Source organism: Coturnix japonica, chromosome 3, assembly GCF_001577835.2.
Source record: "Coturnix japonica isolate 7356 chromosome 3, Coturnix japonica 2.1, whole genome shotgun sequence".
NCBI classification, from domain to species: Eukaryota; Metazoa; Chordata; class Aves; order Galliformes; family Phasianidae; genus Coturnix; species Coturnix japonica.
In genome coordinates, this window is record NC_029518.1 from 82,934,105 (window position 1) to 82,955,798 (window position 21,694).

Genomic DNA, 21,694 nt, shown 5'->3' on the forward strand with positions numbered 1-21,694 from the left:
GACTGGGGCCAGCAAAAGACCCATTCAGTGAACTCTACAGAGGTTCCAGCCTGAGAAGCCAGGTAGCATTTGGCTGTGCAGACTTTATTCTCTGTCCTCTCCTCATGGAGCGCTGTCAGAAGTAGATCAGGTAAAACAACCTCTGTTCCATTTTTGGAAGCTGGACCCCAGCCTGAAGCCCTTTCCTTAAGTTTCTTTCCAGTCCTCCATGAACATTTGTCCTCAAACCTTTAAGTTAATTTAGGAAGAACTTCTTTACAGAAAGGGTAGTTAGGTACTGGAATAGGCTCCCCAGGGAGGTGGTTGAATCGCCATCCCTGGTTGTGTTTAAGAGCCGTTTGGATGTGGTACTCAGGGATATGATTTAGTGTAGGGTTTTTAGAGTTAGGGTTCTGGTTAGGCTGTGGTTGGACTTGATGATCTTCAAGGTCTTTTCCAGCCTGGGTAATTCTATGATTCTATGATTCTGAGTGTAAACAGATTCAGTCTATTAGCTGACACATGGTGACATATTAGCATATTTTTGCAATTACTGCTGCTCTGTGGTTCATAGGCTGGGAATGTCCCACAGAGAATAGGACCACTCATCAACTAGTCTTGCAGTCCTTAGTGCACCTGGAGATGGTGCTAAAATCTGTGGAAATCCTCTTAGTTCTGGTCCCGTGATTTCCCTGCAGCTTGAGTTCACTGAGGCTCCACTTATAATTAATGTACTGCAATAAACATGTCTGGAGGGCAATATTTCTCACCTTAGACATCATATCTTAGGATGAGTTGAGTCATCCTTTGATATTGCCTGTTTCTCTCCATTAGCTGTAAAGTCTTGCTGACATAGTAGTAAATGATTAATTTTAAACACCTGAATTGAGAAATGAATTGTCCCAGTGTACAGTAGGCACTATGATGGAAATAGGAATAGGAAGATTGCACCTAAACTTGGAGACAAAATAGGCAGCATTCTCACTTTTGAATCCACATCAGGATAAACAAAAGATTCCCAATTTCTTCTTCTTTGAAGACTTCAGACTGTAATGGCTCCAGTGGAGAAAGGGGCAGCAGAGCTGAAGGCCATTCTCATGACAGGTACACCCAGAAGCATCTAGATCCAGATGCATGTACAGGTGCCCATATCTTATCAGGGCATAGCACAGCCATGATGGCAAGGGCATGGAGCTGGGCACAGGTCTGTGCTCCATCATTTACCCTGCTAATTGGGCCATCTTAGGACCACAAAGGCCACAAAGATGGTGAAGGGCCTGGAGCATCTCCCCTATGAGGAGAGACTTAGGGAACTGGGTCTGTTTAGCCTTGAGAAAAGAAGGCTGAGAGGGGACTCGATCCAGGTTTATAAATACCTGAGGTGTGGGAGCCATAGTGGTGAGGCTGGTCTCTTTTCAGTAGTGCGTGGGGATAGGACTAGGGGTAACGGGATGAAACTTCAGCATAGGAAGTTCTTTACAGTGAGGGTGACGGAACACTGGAACAGGCTGCCCAGGAGGGTGGTGGAGTCTCCTTCTCTGGAGATATTCAAGACCCACCTGGACGCCTACCTGTGTGACCTGGTGTAGGGAGCCTGCTTTAGTGGGGGGTTGGACTTGATGATCTCTAGAGGTCCCTTCCAACCCCTACAATTCTGTGATTCTGTGTAATTGGGTGCATTGTGCAGCCTGCTCTTGTTGAGTCTGTCACATTGTGGGCCCAGTAGTATTTCACCTGTGCATGGTGGGGTAAGTATCAGGTATATAGCTGCAGTAGCTGATAGCAGTGGTTCCTGCAGCATTCAGAGATCTGGTTCACGGCCAGAAGCCAAAATAATGTAAGCAAAACAAAACAGGGGAAAAATTCTGGCTTCTTTTGCTCACCCTGTGTTTGACAGCTTACGACTTGTGTGTGAAATGCTTCTTTTTCTATAACAGCCTCAAGGGTTGGTGTGATTGCTATCGCTGGCACACAACAACAGCTCATTATATTTCTGCTGAGTAGCCCAAGACAACCAAAATAAACCCTGTATGTCTGGAATACAAAAAGCATACATGCTGTAGGCACGTTGCACAGCGTGTATTGTATTCAGAGAACAGGAGTTCTGAGGACTCGAGCTGATCTACCTTCATGTATTACATCTTTTGTGTAATGCGCTATAATAGTAGAATTTGAAGATCACCGGAAGAGTGATCAGCTTGTAGGAGTGGTAATAGCCATAAGGAAAAATAGATCATGAAGGTTTCTTCAGGGCTGGGTTGCATGCTTTTATGCACCAGAGACAGATCAGTGTTATTTTTAAGAGAACAAGGAGCACAGCAGAAGAGTCTGGATTACCGGGAGCTTTATCACCCAAAATAGTGCTCTGAACAGGTAGGAAAGCTCTTGATTTGGTTAGAAGTATTCAGCCAGGTTAAGTGATGGGGAACTTGCAGCGTCTACTTAGATGGAGCATTGGGAAAACAAGCACATTATCTTCTAACTCACTAAAAAAGATCACAAAAACCAAAGGATCTGAAACAGAGAATTAAAACCTTATACATGCTCTTTATAGGAATATGAGATATGCCACCAGTGTTCCTTCCCAGCCATAATCAAGCTGTATCTGAGCTCTTGAGTTTAAAACCTTTCTTGGTGGTATTCAGGAATGCAAATACACAGATTTTAGTAGGAATTTGGTACTTCTGTGCCTGCAAAAACTGCAAGCGCCCACCTTCACTTTCTGATGTCAAAGTATCCCTGTTTCCAGTGAATGCTTTCAATGATTTGATCTCCCTTAAGGCGTGTTGTCTTCCTCCTAGGTGCTCTGGCTCATCTCCTGGGCTGAGACACACATAAGTGATACCTGCGATTATCCCTGGAGTGTAACAATACGCACATCAGCAGAGCGTGCAGTTCTGCTGTCAAGGCATGTTTTGCTGCAGGAAAAAAAAAAAAAAAATCCCTTTGAACACCTTTGAAGGTCGTGCTGTGAATGACTAACTGCCTTTTATTGTGCAGTTAATGGAGCTTGGCCAAAGCACTTCAGGTGCTTTTGGTCATATATCCACACTTGCATTTTAAATAGACTCACAGGAGACCTTCATTTGCCTGGGAAATGTTGAGATCCTTTCTGCGCCATTTCAGTGTTGCTATTTTCATGTCTTGTCCTAAAGGTAACAGCACACCTTTAAGTACAGCATCGGGATCAAGTAAGCACAAGGCAGCAGCAAACCAACTGATTCTGCAGACCTCAAGCCAGATTTCTCAAACCAGACAGCAGACAGATCCAGCAAAAGCACATACAGCAGATGTGAGAAAGGTAAGACTGTATATCCCACACACAGCTATAAAGATGCCAAGATTGAACAGTGATGGAAGTCAACTAGAATGCTGAGCTCTAGCACTATACAGGCAGCCTACTGTCCACCACAGGCTGGCACTCCTTGCACCAGTCACTGGTATCTCCATGGTAAAGTCTGTGCTGGTGGCTCTGCTCTCAATAATAGCACAAAATGTTTAAGCATCTGCCTCTGTTTGCACCTGTTTCTATTCTCTCACTGTAAGAGACCACCCTGCTCCTGCCCAGCATGCAGTGTGGGCAGTGCAATAGCCACACGCATGGAATGCTTGCCATGAGAAGCATGGCTTAAGGGGCTCATCATGGACTTAGCAAGATATAATGTCTTTAATCTGTTTTCTTTTACAAAGTCATCACATGGCTTCAAGTCACTTTACAACTCAGTTTGTTCTGAGCTACGGATAATATTAATCTGCCTTCTTAATAGGACTGTTAGTGCAGGAAGCATTATCACTACGAAGATGTAATAAAGCAGTCAAAACTACTGAACTGACCTTGAAATACAGATTAACTCTTACAGAGCCCTCCATTAATCACATCTTTCAAACTGCAAGTTTTTCCCACCCTTCTTTATGCACTTTAAGAATCAGATTGGACTTAGAGAGAGGAACCATGAGGTTTAAGCACTAAACCACAACGCAGATCTTTCCCAGCATTCTGTCACATCTCAAAGGGGCAGTGCTCAACTCGTAACACTCAGCATCCCACCCATACAGCAGTTGTGAATTCCCACTGGGACTGAACCCATCTTGAGGTGCGTGAGTTCACAACATCTCGCAGTCACGGAATATGACTTTGTTTTGAGTCTGCTACTTCAGCAATAAGGATGGCAAGGAAAGGAAATATCAGTGCACATCATGAGAGGGAGTAAAAGGTCAGTGTCTTCTAAAACAACACATAAAATAGACACGGTGTTAAAAACAAGAAAAAAGGGCAGGCTTTAATAGTTGTTCATTTTACCTCTTTTCAATAGCTCTTTATTTGTCATAGTGCAGGTACACACGAAAGGCCATTCCTGAGCCTGATGAATACAAGTCTCAGAATTTAAGCACAATCATGGGATTCTCTATACATCCTTTAGGGCGCGTTAATTAGCATGAATTACTAAATGAAAATTAATTTCCTCTGTTCACGCTGTGTTCTGCAACACTCACTTGGAACATCGCATGTCATTTTTATGTGCTACTCAAATGATGTGTATTCCCTGCAGGCAGCACAGTGAAAACGTTCCTGCTCAGATACCATTCGTGTCCATTGATAGTGAGGTCAAACTCACTGTGAGTCTGCATCATTTGTAGTAACTGCACATGCAATTAAATCCTAGAAAGCATAACAACGTTTGCTGTCCTAATCAGATATTATTTCATTATTCAGTAATGCAAGCCCCAAATTCTAGCTCCCTCATTAATATAGCAACCCAATAAATGTACTTCCGAAATTAAGTTGTAGCACGTTTTTTTATTAAACATTTTCTCAGCTTATACTTTGAACATAAATACAGACTTTTATGGCTCATGTTACAAAAGACCCTACTATGTGTTAGAAAACATATACAGAATATATCATAGTGGTTACGCTTTCTCTCCCTTTTCCCTAAAATCTTCCATAAATTCTATAAATCTAGCAAAGCAGTACCAGAAAGCAAAATCCAACCCACCCAGCAGCAGTCGGAAACAGCTATAAAGTTTACTTGCTTCCTGTAAGAGAAACTTTGGTTCCTGTCTGCTTTCATTGCAAGGCAATACCTTATTATGTAAGCTGTGTATCAGAAAACAAGCACTGCACGTCATGCTCCATCACTGAAGATCAACTTCAATTTGCATTTCCAAAGGCGTACAGCTTATCTTTGTCTTTTCCACTTGGTAAGACAAATATATATGCTTATTTTCAAAGCAGTATAGTGTAAATGAGGGACCTATTTCTGTTCTTACTGAAGTCCATGGTAAAACCTCAATGGGCTTCCCGAAGAGCAGATCTGTATTTAGTTTCTCCTGTTTTCTTGACTAAATTGAAGAAAGTTACATTTCAGCTGGCAGGTAGGATGAATATCACTTAGAATTTTAAAACTCTCATGCCTCATTGCTAGCATCTCCTGTAATAACTCCACACGTGGGTTTCCAGCTTAATACATGGGGCCTTGGCTTACCATTCTTAATTATAAAGACCCGTGAAAAAGTGAGCCTAATCTTCCAGTCCCAGAATCATGGACATGGAAGCCCACACTCGAGGAGCATGCAGAATCACACCGGTGGCCTTTCTGCTCTAGTGCAGCAAAGAGACAACAGGTTGTATAGGCTTTATACACAGGAGAATCTTATAATGTGTTTTTCAGTACACACACATTACACTGTACAATTCAGTATTTCCACACAGTGGGCAAAGAGAAACTCCCAGGGCCTATGGAAGAATATAGAAAACGCAGCTGGCCTTGAGCCCTCAGGCGAAGTAAACCAGGCACAAGGACAAGAAGAGGAAGATTTGGGGGAAATGTTGCTGGCAGCCTGCCTTACAGACACTCTGCTTTTTATTTCACAGGGGCTGATGCCGACACTAAGCCCACATCAATGCCGGAAGCATCCAGCTGACACGGTAAGAATCATGGTGAAAGACTCTGAACTAAACTACAAAGCAGTATGGAAAACTCTAGACCTATGATCCAACCTCTAACAAGAGTTCTTTGTGACTTACTGAAGTTTGTGCTATTATGGCTCAAGTTCCCAGCGGGATGTAGGATGTGAGCTGAGCTCCTGGAAAGAAATTTAGGTGTGTATCTGACCATTGAATTGTCTGTTTTGGTGGCAGCAGGAGAAGATTTGCTGCAGTAGCATTCCCTCTGTCCTGGGTTGTGTGCCATGTGGCAGGCAAGGCAAGATACCATCTTACTGCAGTGCTCCATCAACCTTGGTGAGTCAGCCCATCCACCGACTTTGATGTTGTCTTGATACAAGTTTGCTTTTCAGAGCAGACTTAAAATTTAGAGTACATTTATAACTGACTGGGACAAGATGAGCACCGAAGAAGCCAAAACTTGCACTTGATTTTAGTCAATGCAAACATCTGGTAGACGTTTGCTTTGGATGTATTTAATTTATATTTTACTGAACTGATGGACAGTATTAGAGCTTTCAATATGTCCAAATTAAACCTAAGAGTCTTCATCTCTCAGTTTATTGATAAGCGAAGAAGGCATTTTCAGTGCCCTCATTTCACACATACTAAGTCCGTTGTGACTGAATGAGGTGCCTCGTCACTATCTTTTGTAATATCTTTCTGAGCTGAAGGCTTTGTCATGTATTTCACGTGCAGAGACTATAGTGCAAAAAGCAATGTCAATAGTATCCCCAAGTTCAAAATTCCTTTTGGAAATACATCCGTTCATTAGGGAAAAAAAAATGATTAACCAGCCCCCTGTTTAGAATTCAGCCCTCTAAAGCAGTACCAAAGCAACACCTTGTCCCACCAAGTGATTAAATGCAAAGAAATTGTGCACCCTACTTTTACAATATCTGTTTATCAGACCGTGCTTGGCTGAATCTCTGTGTGAGCAGATTGGACCATAACCCTGCTGTCTGCACTTGTGGACTGACATTATCTGATAGGTATTTGCCTGAGGACACAGCACAGATCTACTGATGTAGGACGAATATCCACAACCATTACTTGCGCTTCCCACAGATTATTTCAGTACATTTCTGAGCTCGTTATTTACATACGGGACATGCAAACCTCATTAATGATGGCACGGCCCATATCTAGCTTTGACACTAAATTGCCAGGAGGGGAATGCATTACCAGCACTACAATGCACAGCTGTTCTTTATCTGTATTTTCTACTATGTGTGCCACAAGATTCCTACAACTTTCCCTGTGTGACAAAGATGAATAACAGACACATTATACCTACCGAAAAAAAAAATAATGGACTTTTTATACTGCAACTTGTTTCATAATACTGAGCATTAAAAAATTAAAAATATACATCTATTTTCTATGTTGAAAAAAACCCAAACAAATAGCGATTAATATAACTGTGTTTGCTCAGACCAAACTCTGGTGTATGGAGTGATGTTACTAACCGCTATAGTAACTACTAATATTAGCTTTCACATTAGAATTTTTCTCGTTTAAAAACTGTCTGTGCTAATTTGTTAAAACCTACAGCCCATGCAATAGGTCATTTTGGAAAAGGAAAAAACAGCTGATTCACATGAGCAAAAACCAGCATGTGACATAGTACGTGTTCCTTGCCTTCCCTAAGTGCTATAGAACATGATGATGATATTTATAGATGTGAATATAAATAAGACAAAACTTCTAAAATCTTTTTAAATGTCCGACAAATCCTTTCTGTTCTAAGTATCATAGATAGCATTAATAGCTAGGCATTTTCCAATACCCCGACACCACAGAATGTTCTAAATATGTGAAGACTCTGCTTTGTATCCTTTAATTCTGTGATCTGAAATTGCTCCCATGGTATAAAGTCTACTGGTCTGGGTCCTAAGCTGGCATTTGCTGTATAAAGATGTCACACTTTTTAATAGCAGAAAGTATCTTGAATACTGTTTGCTCATATATTTAATAGTGGGATTTGCCAGACCATCACCGAAGACACCAATTCATCTTGTCGTTGCTGCTTGGTCTTCTTGTTCACTCTTCTGTGTCCTTGGCCACCAGAAATGACTAATACTGAACTTGCTTTCATTTTTTTGGATCTCTGTCTTTTATTTTTAAAAGAGATGTTTTGATCCTTCAAAAGCTCATAAATGTTACTGTCCTCTGGCCTGTGTTCTAGGGAACTTGATGTAAGGGATCCAGAAGATGAAGACAAGTCACTTTTTTGTGCAATGGATCCCGCCGAACCTCCCAGCCAAACTGAAGTATCAGGGTTGCTGCCATTGGAAGAGCCTGGTCTGTCATTGTGCACAACATTCCTCTGGTCTTTGTCTTTAGATTCTGAGCCACGAGGCAGGCTGTTCCTTAGCTTGTTTTTGTTTTTCTTATTTATAGATGTAGCCATTACAAGAAACTTGACTGGCCCATTGTGTGCGTGATATGACACCATTCCTCTTCCTGCAGCCAAAAGAAAAAAAAAAGACAATTAAAGACTTTTCTCTTAACTATAAAACTCCACAATACTTACTTTGTTAAATTTGTTTAGGAATGCACAACTCTTAAAATCCTGCTATATACATTCATTCCATCTACAGAACGTCTGCTTCCTTGTACGTAAACTTAAAGTGTAGAAAGAAAAATCTAGTGTGCCATAAGGATGTTTTAATCCCTCTGCCCCAGTAGTTGCAGAACCGGGCCGAACCAGCCCGTAAAGCATTGACAGACTGTGTTAATAAACCAGCTGGAACACGACAGAATGAATCCAAGTTGACTTGTGCTGTGTTCACGGCACCATGAATACAGGCATTTTCTACTAACTTCTTTTGGCATTGACACAAAAATAACATTCTGAGTTTTCCACAGTAATCCACAAAGAAAATACGCGGTTTTCAGTTAATCCTACTGTACTCCTGTACCTTCCTAGAAAAGCATATGAACATCTTTTTCACTGCAGTTGCTGCTAGCAGTACAGTGAAAATTCACACATGAAAATCATAAGAATACAGGAAAAATAAATTGCATAATACCAAATTCAGAAGCTCTAACAACATCAATGTATGGGGCTCTTACAGTAAGAAAAAAAAAGCTTAGCATTATACAAAATCACCTATAAGATGAAGTTAGGCTATCAAGGAAAAGAAACCACCACCCCACAAGTCGCCCCATCCATCCCTAAATCCCTAATACATTCCAGGTTATGATAAACAATAAATAAATCTGCTTTTGCAAACAGTTCAATGATGTGAAGATGAACTATCAATACTGGAAGCACAACTGGGAAAAGTGCATATTTTTTGTTGTTCAAATTCCAAATACTGTGTCTGAAGACTATAAATCTCAATGCAATGTTGCGAAACCAGTGAAGATCTGACCCCAAGTAAATGCAATATACAGATGATGTAAACCATAACAATCAAAACTGAAAGTAGAAGAACAAACTGAGAGACTACTTCATTCTGCAACAATGCATTTTCATGTATTGCATTTATTTTTACCTAATATTGCTTCCATAACTTCTAAGAAACATTTGTCATGTTTTCAGTACCTGAAAGAGCCTACAGGGAAGATGGGGAGGGACTTTTTATAAAAACATGCAGAGACAGGATGAGGGGAAATGGCTGTAAACTGGAAGAGGGTAGATTTAGACTAGATAGCAGGAAGGAGTTCTTTACTGTGAGGGTGGTGAGACTCTAGAACAGGTTGCCCAGTGAGGCTGTGGATACCCCCTCCCTAGAAGCATTCAAGGCCAGACTGGATGGGGCTTTGAGCAACCTGGTTTAGAGGGAGGTGTCTGCGCCTATAGCAGGGGGTTGGAACTGGATGATCTTAAAGGTCCCTTCCAACCGAAACCATTCAGCGATTCCCTGATTACTGCTGCATATTTTGCTGAACACAATTCACAGAATCACAGAATTGTAGGGGTTGGAAGGGACCTCTAGAGATCATTGAGTCCAACCCCCCTGCCAAAGCAGGCTCCCTACACCACATCACACAGGTAGGTGTCCAGTCTGGTCTTGAATATCTCCAGAGAAGGAGACTCCACCACCTCCCTGGGCAGCCTGTTCCAGTGCTCCGTCACCCGCACTGTAAAGAAGTTCTTCCGCACATTTGTGCGGAACTTCCTATGCTGTAGTTTCACCCCATTACCCCTAGTCCTGTTCCCAATTCATTTGCATTCTGAAAAGTTACATATACAGTCCTTTCCCCTGAAGGAGGTTACGAATGACTTGCATCATAGAATCTGCCAGCTTCCTTTCACAGCTCAGAAGCTCTAGTAGAATCGTGAAACTAAACTGTAGCACAGCAAAGAGATATGTAATTGGAATTACACATATCTTAAAGAAAAAAACAATCTCACTTCTGCTAGCAGCTTAAACACTTACAAAATGATTCAGCAGCATTCATTTGTTTCAAACAAGGCAACGTGAAATTAACTTACCAGTGCACCAAAATGCAAACATACCGGTTGTTATTAAAAAAATGAACTATACGACCCAGTCTCTAGTCTGGTAAGAAAGGTCACAGAAACAACATACCAAGTAACCAGTCAGAGAATGTACTGCATTGGCAGTACCCATGTCTCTGTACCGAATGCATCTATCTTTCCCAGGTATGGGAGAATGATTCTTTGCAGTGCCCTCTCATCTCATGTGTGTAATTTTTACTGTGCTCTGACAGGATTAATGCCTATCATATTCTTATTCCATAAAGAAAAAATGCTGTCCCGACTCAAACAACTGAGGCAAATCCAGGCAGGCATGTGGAAATACCTTAATGATAAGGAAGAAGAACAGATAGAATTTAATCACAAAGCTCTGATGAGTACTTCCACAGCACACGTAGTTTGACAGTCATTTGAACTACTAACAGGAAAAAAAATCTTCAGTAAACAACATTGTACCGAATCCATTTGAGAAACGTCACTCACCAGTTACTTTGGGAATTCCCTGCAAGCGTGGCACTGGCAATGCTACTATTATCCCCAGATTTGTTCCAACCAGTAATAAGCCGTGGCACACCAGAAGACTGGTCACAGAAACACGCTGCTGCCCTGTGAAGTGCAGGAAGTGCTGTATTATTTAAGTAATGATCTTTGCCAAGGTCAGAGTAACCTCCAACACACAATCAGCTGCACTGCTGCATTCAGCAAAGCACTCATCAGAAAGGCAAATACATCGCAGGATTGAATTAAACTTTACATACGTCATCATTTAAATACAGCTGAACTCGTATTCATCTGCCCTACATCTCTAAACCACAGCACCTAAAAATAGACACACATTACCTTTACAAATATGCTTTTGCAAATGTGACTGTGAACGCTCTTAACAATAAAACTGAAAGGCGTCCCACTTCCCAGCACTCAATAACGTATTACGACAACGCGCTGTACTTGAGACTCAAACTTGTTCCTGCTTTTATTTCCTTGCAGTTTTATTTTTGTGAAATAGTATCAGAAGCACCACATCCACACTGGGGTTCCCCTGTACAATAGTGACATCGGCATACTGGGATAAATCCCAGAGAAAGCCTATTAAGATGATCAAGACACTGGAGTAAACAATGTACAAAGAGAGACAGAAAAATACCAGTTGCCTGCACTTATCTAATGGGAGCATACATAGAAGAGAGTCAGACTTTACTCAGATGTGCTCAGAGACAGGGTAAGACACCACAGGACAAATTTGGAATGTAACAACTTTGCTTTAAATGTAGGAAAAACCCTCCACCACGAAGACAGCCTAACACCAGTTGCTCCATAACTGAACATACTCACATTTGGCTGGACAAGTTCTTAAGCAACCAGATGTAATTTGGCTTGTTTCAAGAAGACAAAATGAACTCAGAAGTCTATTCTATGACCTTATACAAACCTCTTCTACTGACGAGCTTTTTGTTTTTCTCATGAGAACAGTCATTTCTGCTTACAATACTTGCTAAAGATTTAATTCTGGGTAGTTGGACTGACTTTCAAAATGCCCTTGACAGGTCGCAGAAATGGAAAATGATGAAAATAATTCCCACCCAAACTTCTGCCATGACCCACATTTACACAGAGAAACATTTAAACTGTGTTGAAGTCACCCAGGTTCATGGCTTACCTGTTCTTGGATTTACAATTAACTTTACATGCTAAGAGAGAAGTCATTCCCACCTTTATCATAGCTCTGAAGTTGTTAATCACCTCACTAATAAGTAGGGAATTCGGATTCCACTTCTGATATAACTTAGATGAACTTGCATGTTCCACACCTTGGAAAAATACCTTAATTATGGTACATCACAAGTGAATGAATTTTCATCTCTTCCTTTGAAGCTGGGCCAATTTACAGCTAAGAATGCATGAATCACAGACTCAGCAGTAAAGCAGGGAAGGAGCAATCTGACTGAAGCCTGAAGGTTAAAGCGCTGCACTGGAAAACAGCAGGAGGACTGAAGCCCAAGTCCTTCCTCACAGAACTTTACAAAACCAAAACATTTATCCAGTAATGGTGTGTTGTAAAAGGCACACATCACCTGCAGGGCCAGATATGGAATCTCTGGTTTGACTGCCCTAAAACACATTCTAAGATGCCTTAAAGGCAATTAGGTCACTCTCAATAGTTGCAATTAGCACGAATAAGCTGAAGAGGCTCCATCTACTCATGGAGGCCTTCAGAGAGCACGGTGGTTTCACACTGGCAGTAGCTAAGCTCTACCACTCCAACTCCTCAAAAGAACAGAGAGAAAATACGATGGAAAAACGCTCATGGGCTGAGGTAAGGACAGGGAGGTCAATCACCAGTTACTGTCATGGCCACGTAAGGAATAATCAGCATAAGAGAAATTCATTTAATTTTTGCCTACTGATAACAGACTAGAAGAGAGACACCTATGCTTTTTCCATAAGCTGTCATTATTTATGTCGGTATGATGGCACTATCCCTCTTCAGGTAGATAAGCATAGATGGTTTACGTCCCTAGACAAATTAGAAGCCTTTTGAAGGCTTTATTTATTTTATGAGATGAATTTAGTCTCCAAAGCAAAACACACAGAAACACTCCTTCAACACTATTTAGATGGACAGTCTTCTGCGGATGCTTTCCAGTACAGTGAGACTGATTTTAAATTGTCAAAAATCTAGATTTGAACTTTGTGATGTAGAGTTCAGACTTGCTCAGGCTGCATAGGATACTTAAGATCTCCCACAACCTGTGTCACAGCAGACACACGGTAACTGCAGAACAGCCTAATCTCACTCCAGTTCACTTAAAAGTACAAGTTGCAAACAGAAATATTACAGTGCAATTCTCAAGTTTGTTTTTTAATTGCGAAAAACACATTTTACTTATGTTTGTCAAAGTGAAGAAGATGCTCACATTTCTAACAACAGATCTTTAATGCCTTTTCAACTGTTTAAAATGTGAAAATAATATGCATGATTCTATACACCAACCCTGAAACAACATACAACTACTAATTGTTACCAGTGAAAACCAGTAATGCTCCTCACTGTTTCCGCAGGCGAAAACAGCAAATTACCAACCAGCAACTTGCAATCTTAAACATGGAACACAGCCTTAAGCATGAAACATCTACAGTGAGGTCAAAAGGAACGTTTGCTTTGAAATCTTTGAAAAGCAGGAAACATCTGCATCTGAAAAGATACTTTGAAATAGCATATAATAACTAAAAAAAAAAAAAAAAAAGAAAGAGAGAGAAAATACTATTCAAATAGATAGTGATTTTAAATGTTTATTTACCTGCTACTCAGGGCTTGAAATCATGCTTTTCTTTGTTATTCTGTGACTTTTTATTTGTACAGATTTCAAACTAAGAGAGAAAAATAAATGTAAAACCTGTTCTCTAGAATTTGTTGAGCAGTAAGCGCAGAAATCAACCAGCTAACAAGAGTGAGAAAAACAAATGCCAAAACCAAACAAAAATTACTTTAAATAGGAAAACTGCTAGAGCACGCTGTTCCATCCAGTGCAAGGATGGAATTGTTTATGTCATGAAAAGATCTTGAATTTACCAAGAACTGAAGCCACCAATTAGGTTTACATGAGGACAAATAGTTTTAATATGTTTCTGCTCTGTGCTCAGCCTTTCTCAGGTCTCAAATTCTGACTCAGACTCAACAACTATGTGCTCCCTAGGTACGTGCAAGGACAAACTGGTGCATATCCTCTTACATGACCTTGCTCTTCCTGCTATATAAAAGAACTGTCTAAAAAAGCAAATCAAATGGGCTGACCTCAGATTTTCATGCATCTTTTAATCATTTCTCAGCAGTAAAATAATAAAAGAGCTACGTTTTATGCTGTGGCACCTGGTGGGGTGGGGACAAAAGGAAGCTCTAAGTCTCAATGTATAGTTTGTTTTCTACAGAGAGGAAACGATACCATTTTTCTTTGCCTTTCCCATCTGTGTCCAGGAAGTATATATGTGCCATTAGAGGATACAAAGATACAATCAGAGTACAGTAACATCAACAGAAATTGCCTCTCTGTTCAGCAGGTAACCTTTCATCATTCATGTGAGCAAAGAAATACAGTGAACCAAGGTCTAGTTAGTTATTTAGGATTTATCTATTTAGTTATTTTTAAAGAGAACATAAGTATGATACATGACATTAGGAAATACTTTGTGTCTTGTGGATTTGATGATATATCAAGTGATGCTTCTGTGGAGCACCCTGTACTACACAGAAATCCCGTGGAAAGTAAGCTCAGGTTCCCTTTTCAGACCCATGTCCCTGTGTACAAACTTCTCACAACTCCAGAAGATCATCAGCATGAGCACAGAACAGAGTCACCAGGAGCATCAGTTACATCCCTTGTAGTATGTGGACTACCCAGTGAATGGGCACAACGGAACAACAGCTTGGAGGGACACAGATGATAGAAGGTGTTTTGGGATACAGCAGTTATTCAGAACCCACCCAGATGTCTCAGTAGATTCACCAGTCTTTTTAAGCCATTTAGCTGACATACTTGACATGAAAATAACCCAAATCTAACCTATATCTTAATGGTACCCTTCCAGTCAAGCTCTTTCCTTAGCTAGACTTCTGTGAATCTAGCATATAAAACATTTCCACAAATCAATCTTGATTTAAAAGAAAAAAAAACAAACAAAAAACCCCCCAAAATTACTTTTGGCTTACGGTCTGTGCTTCTGTCTCCTTTCTTACATTATTAAATCCCACTGAGTCATAATGACAGTAATTTCCTGTGCCACTTCCTTTATATTTCATTATTCTTTGATTCCCTTTTACTTGGTGGGCTGCTGAATTATCTCGAAGTAATGGAAGCACATCCTTTAGAACAAAGAAAGTAGGCAGTGATATTTAAAGCTGTCCTCTTCCCCAAATAGGAAAAATCTAACGTCATGTGAACTGATTACCAAGGGTTTGAAAACCTCCTGCTTTGTCTTAACTGATTAATACAAGTACCCTCTAAATATAGCTTTGTAATTCAAGTAGCCTTTCTGACACAGTGACAGTCAATTTGTCTTTTATTTCTACTGCATATCAACAAAATAATGCTAAGTTATGTCCATTGCTTTAAGTGAAGGTGCAGATGACCTCTGAGCTCAATATCACACATTGCTGTTCCAACTTAGAGCTTGGCAAAAGGAGTCCAGCTTCATAAATTAGATCATGTTAATCACACACTCTTCTTTCTAATCTCTCTTCCTAAAATCCTTAGCAATATTTTTACATCAATTTCTTCTGACTCATTTCAATACATGCTGAATTTTTACTTACGCGTTCTTTTTGCATATGAAAGAATTCCCATTGGATTTCAGAAAACTAAAGAGTTGTTTCTTTTAAAAGCTAAAAGAAGATGCCCTGTTGTACATCACACTTATAAACAGCAACCAGCCCATTAGAATCCACAGAAAATATTAAAAAATGTGCATTTTGTAACTATAAAGCCACTTCATTCTTCCTCCTGTGTCAGATTTTTCTTCCTTTTTAATCTGAGTGTACACTACACAGAGTTTTATTTATTCTTTGTTCCAAAAGCTCTTAGTGCTGCTTATTATGTAAACCTCCTACTACTCTGTCTTTTAGCCTTTGCTGGTGTAGCATTACTGGGATAACATAAGCATGCCCAAGAGCTGCTGCTAAATAATTGAAATTCATTTCATTTTTAGAATGGATTCCTCTCCCTTGGAACATTTGCTGTAATAAAATATGCTGTTCTACTCCTAAAATACATTCTCATTTTCATTCACTGAAGTGCATTTTGGGATGACACAGAGGGAAAAAAAAAGAGAAAAGAAACTAAAATGGGTAAGAATGACACCAAGGAGATATCATTAGCTAAAAGTCTTCTAAAAAAATTCATGTGTTACATCATCAGTTTTATTATCATGGCTACGAATACTGAAGCTAAATTTGTTTGAAATTGTGCATCAAATATGCATAAGGGAGGCCCTGCTTCCCCCCACAGACAGTAGAACATCTTGAAAGTTAATCTTTTTAAAAACTGCTCTTGATTTCTTTTCATAACCACAATTAATTAAACCATACTATCTATTTAAAGACAGGGCATTTGCTGCTGGTTAGTAACGGTGCTACAATCGAACAACGTGTTAAGAGCATCCTGTCTAGAACACCATGGATGGACATGACCTAAAACAGATTTTTACTACAAGACTAACATGGTCACTCTCACTTCTCCTACCTGATGCACACATGCTCATTACAGCTCATGGCAAAGACATCCTCAAACCTGTGCCCATTAGTACTATGTAGGTCTAAGAATCATACTGGCCTACATCAGTCGGTAATAACATCTGTGTGTGGCATTTGAAAATAAGTGCCAGAAATAAGTTTATCTCAATTAGGCACGTGTCTAACTGCCAAAGAGTCACTCACAAATCAGATACAGACCAGTACAGCTGTCTGTGACGCTGATGATTTTAGAATGGTTGAACAGTTTTTGTCTTAAAACACTTAAAGACTTGTTTAACATCACCCTAACAACAAGAGGTTTCATCTTTGCTTACCACGTTTTTAATTCAGCAAACTAAAGCTCTAAACAAGGAAATGCTGAACACACTCCTAAATAGAGACGTGAGTAGTTCTGCTGACTTCACTGTGAGCAGTGATGTAACTGACATGAAGCAAGTGCCTTGTTGGTTGGTTCAGATCCTAGGCTGACTGACTCCACCACATACTTTAATACCAACTTCCAGAAGAAAATACTAAACTTTGCAAAGGAAACATGTTTTCATGGTAGACTGCATTGCTCTCCTGTTATATAGTCACACACACACACAGAAATAAAGAATCCACCTGCTTATCCATATAGTATACATTTAAAACCACTGAGGAGAACTGCTACTCAACAAGCTCACTGCACACATCGTTCTTTTGGGCAGACAAGGAACTGTGATTTACTAAAGTAAACAGTCACGAGATAGCTATCAAAGGCTGACACAGATGTTCTGATTCTGGCCTTATCTACAACAGTCTGGAAAATAACAGTGATAGAGACAAAACAAAAGAGTTGTTTTTTCTGTCATATGATGTGATTCAGCTACCTGGCAACATGTTGTGTACAGGAGTGGCAATGTTAATATCCTGGAGGTGTTTCAATGTCTCAGTGTGGAACAGGCGAAGTGTAGATCCAGATGTGAAGGCAATCCAGACTCCCACTCCAGCAACAGCCATGTGAGAGATTACCATACCTTCCTCTTGATGAGCTTCAAAATGGCTCTGTAAGAAAAACAAATAATCTCTGAGGAAATGTTACATCATTCAACCTTCATTATCAGCTTCTCAATACAGGCCCCGTGACTACATCCTCCATGCCAAGAAAAAAGCTCATTTTCTTTGCTTTGCTCAGGATATGTCCCGACTGCTGCATGAGATTTGCTATTCTTTATGGTACCCTTCTTTTTTTTGAAACATCATATTATCAGTATACAAAAATTCTCAGCTTGTAAATCAAACAGTAACTTAAATAATGTATTTATCACAAATTTTGCATGATGGGAATCAGCAACCCTGTAATAGCTGAGACTTGAGATATTGTATGCTTCTTTATTGATATTCCTTTGGAAAAAGTAACACTAATGAGGTCCCTGGGAGTAGTCAGATTTTTTTTTTCTAATAGGTTTCTTATACCTACAGCAGAAATCCCCTGACTGACAGGACTAGAGTTCCTTAAATCTTCCAGTCTACTCTTCTGTAGATGGGCATTACATTCACCAAACTCCAGACAAACTGGACCTACCAACTCCTTCAGCACCCTCAGGTAGCTTCTATCCGGTCCCATAGATCTGAGGGTGTTCAAGTGGAGTATAGTAGATTGCAAACCATTTCCCCTTGGATTACAACAACATAATTCTGTTCCCTGTCTGTCATCCAGCTTGTCATTCAGCATACAGGGATGGCCTACTCTTTTGCCTTCAAGACTTCATTCTTGCACAATGTTCAACCTTCCTAGACTCCTCTGTCCTTTTAGAACTGCCTCCCAACAAACCCAGTCAATTAGTTCCCCAAATAGGTCAAAATCACACCTACTAAAACCAAAGTAGCAATTCCACCCTTCCTGACCATCTTCCTTGCTCTCCCAAGGATTGACAACTATCATTTTATGATTACTGTGTCAAAAACAGCACTTTTTCTACTCAGACATTTCTGGATTTCTTAAGAACTAGCTATTGTGTATTCCTAAAGGTGTTGGCCAGCTTAAGCCAACTGTCTTAATCCTGTTCCCTCCCAGTTCCTTGGGCCCTTTTCTGCATCATACCAGACACTGTAAAGAAAGCAATTCCAACCTAGCTGAAGCTAAAACAAAAGATCAAAACGCCCCTTCTGAAAACAAATAATAATGCCAGACTTTCAGGATCTAGTGTCTGAATTTTCTTCCTTGATCTAATGGCTTCACAGTTACAATTTCTAAATGGCTCTAAAAAAGGCTGAAACCTCTCCACGTTTGTGTTAACGTGTGAAATAAAACTGCAGTAAAGGTCTTTAATCATTAACAAGAAGTAGTGATATTCTGCTGTCATTTTTGTCTTGTAAGTAAGCAGTCTATGAAGTTAAACACAGCCTTTTAATGTTGTGCCAGCTATTATCGAATACCGAGGGCTAATCTGATAAACATAACATTTCCCCAGCTAAATAAAAGGCAAACTGTTCCTTGGATACAAAACCCTCCCAGAGGGATACAGAAGTAAATATCTGCACTAATATTCACAGTTCTTATTACATACTCAACTATATTTGTAGACAAAGTGCAAGAGTATCTCATTCCTCACTGTATAAAGCACACTTAAATTTCCTATGCATTAGAATTAAGAGCTACATTTTAGTTACTTTGCATCCCAATTTCAATAACACAATTCTCAGGATAAGCTCTTAGCCTAAGACAAGTATGTTTTGAACATATTTGGGTCATGCAGTTCAATTTCTTCAACTAAATTCAATGAATAGATGTAGATCGTAACTAAGAATAGAACTCAAAGCTTTCACAAAACAGAACTTCTGATACCTCTCACTTAGAGGTCCTTAATTAACAAAGTATGAAAAGAAAATTCACAACAGACAGTCCATAAATTACTACTTTCCTCTAAAAAATTGGCTTCTTAAAAATAAAGGAAGCTACTAAAAAAAAAAAAAAAAGAATTGTTTACATTTTCCTTCTAATGTTCAGTTATAAAAACTTCTCAGGCCACTGAAGTGAATCCTGCAATCCACGCTGTTTGGGGCAAGAAGAAAAATGAAGCCGATCATAAAACATTAATTTTCTCTGGTTTTCTGACCACGGACAACAATTCTGTGAGTGCAACTGTAAACAACTTCCACAGGCATTTTTGTCACATTCCATTTTTACCAGCTAACTCGTTATACTCCCACTCTGTCTACCCTGCAGTTGGTCCAGCTGTTGAAGCATTTGAAGAAAAACTGTAATACTGTCAACACCACAAAAAGCATATAAAAAGAACTATTCTTCTCTTTCAAAGGGACTTCTAAGACTGATCAGGAACATACCCAAACCTGAGCATTCTTTTGCAATTGCTTATGTTTTTGTATAGAGGCTCTGACATCTGTTTCAATTACACATTTATCTGAAACACAGTTTTTCTTCCAAGACTGTTTCTTCACGTGAAATCCAATTAATAAGGACAAAAATGGCTTATTCTCTTTTTTAATAAAAGAACTGAGCTTCATTCCATTTTACTTTTTATAACTTCATTCCTTTCTGCCTTCTATTCAGATTCTTTTTTTTTTGTTGCTGTTTGGTTTTGTTTTTCTCAGACGGTCTAATTCTAATTCTATGGCAACATCACAGCGGCAGAACACTTTCTGGATGCCACAGCGAGCCTGTCTCGCAGTAGAGTTGCACATAACTAACTATTGTTTCAACAGCGTGTGGCATTGCTGAAATCTTTCTTTTGAGGGGTTGCCCACTCGCACCAAACAGCTGTGCCAAGAACTGAACTGCGGTTTTTCAAGCTTAATAAGAGATGCATCATGGGTGTCAGCACTCACAAGGTAGAACAAATGACCGACTGCTTTAAAGAAGTACAATACTTGGGCAAAATACACTCACAGGATTTTCATTTCTTTAGTTTATTCAGTGGGAAATAAAATTCTCTGGCTCTTTTTACTGTTGTTTTTAAACAAGCACAGCCTGCCTTTGCAGAGCCGAAGGGTCTACAAGCACAGAGAACACTCCAGGATCAAGGTTAATACTCAGCAGCAATACAACTCACAGATCTAGGATCAAGACTAACAACAAGTTTCTTCTTCTTAGAAAGAGTATCAGAAAATATCATTAATATTTAACAGCAGTTGTTGCATTTCACACATGTCCTATCCCAACGAGCTTGAGGCACCGTGCCTCAAAACCAATACATCAGATACCAAATCTGCTCATTAGGCAATAGATTTTCTTTTCCCTTTGTTTTTACTTTAAACCAGAGACTCAGAAAAACAAGGATGTGTGGAATGAGATTGTTTTCAAAAGATAACATACTCTGCATTTAGCAAATGCATGAGCAGTTAAATGCAGTAGGGGATGCTTTGCAAGGTAGCATTTATGAAATGGACTTTTATATACTAAAGGGGCTGCATAAATAAGATCTTCAAAACTAGTCTGGTACCTTTAAAATTGTTTATATGAGACAGAACATATAAAATACATGCACAGTAATGGAAAATAAGAAACAAGCAGCTGTAACTTGAATATGCAGAAATTAAAGAGTTGCACAAAGGGAAGACTAACAGTTGAACACAGTGCAACATCTAGATTCTAGTTGACAAAGCAGAGATTCTGAAACCAAATCTTTACTACAAACTGTACAGTTAATAGGAGAGTTGAGAGAGAGAATAAACATTTCTTTGCTGCTATTTAGCTCCCAGCAGGAAAACTTACATTCTGCATGGTAAGAAAGACGCATCTTGAATATATTTTGGTTCCCATGATGTTACAATGTGCACCTTTGAAGCGGAGTCTAAATTTCAATGAATCACAGAATCACCGAGGTTATAAAAGACCTCCAAGAACATCCAGTCCAACTGTCTACCTACCACCAATATTTCCTCACTAAACCATGTCCCCTAATACAACATCCATGCATTTCTTGAACTGCTCTAGGGACACTGACTCAACCATCTCCCTGAGCAGACTGTCCCAGTACCTGACAGAATTTGGGATGAAATTCTTCCTAATATCCAACCTGGACCTCCACTGGCACAACTTGAGGCCATTTCCTCTAGCCTTCTAACTGGTTATGTGGGAGAAGAAGCT

At 39.7% G+C, this 21,694-nt stretch overlaps 1 protein-coding gene across 7 annotated transcripts in view; it reads right to left on the reverse strand.

The window, feature by feature from the left end:
* Positions 1 to 4,269: 4,269 nt before the first annotated feature.
* The window catches only part of ARHGEF10 (Rho guanine nucleotide exchange factor 10), a 102,984-nt gene continuing 85,559 nt past the window's right edge, over positions 4,270 to 21,694 (reverse strand). For 6 of the 7 annotated variants that reach the window (XM_015859320.2, XM_015859322.2, XM_015859321.2 and 3 more), the window contains 3 exons: positions 17,475 to 17,649; positions 10,863 to 10,985; positions 4,270 to 8,392 (listed from right to left, as the gene is read on the reverse strand). In XM_015859320.2, the coding sequence (XP_015714806.1) occupies positions 7,890 to 8,392; positions 10,863 to 10,985; positions 17,475 to 17,649 (801 nt within the window). In that variant the 3' untranslated portion in view covers positions 4,270 to 7,889. The remainder of the gene's footprint in view (positions 8,393 to 10,862; positions 10,986 to 17,474; positions 17,650 to 21,694) is intronic. The other variant, XM_015859323.2, reaches the window with a different exon arrangement.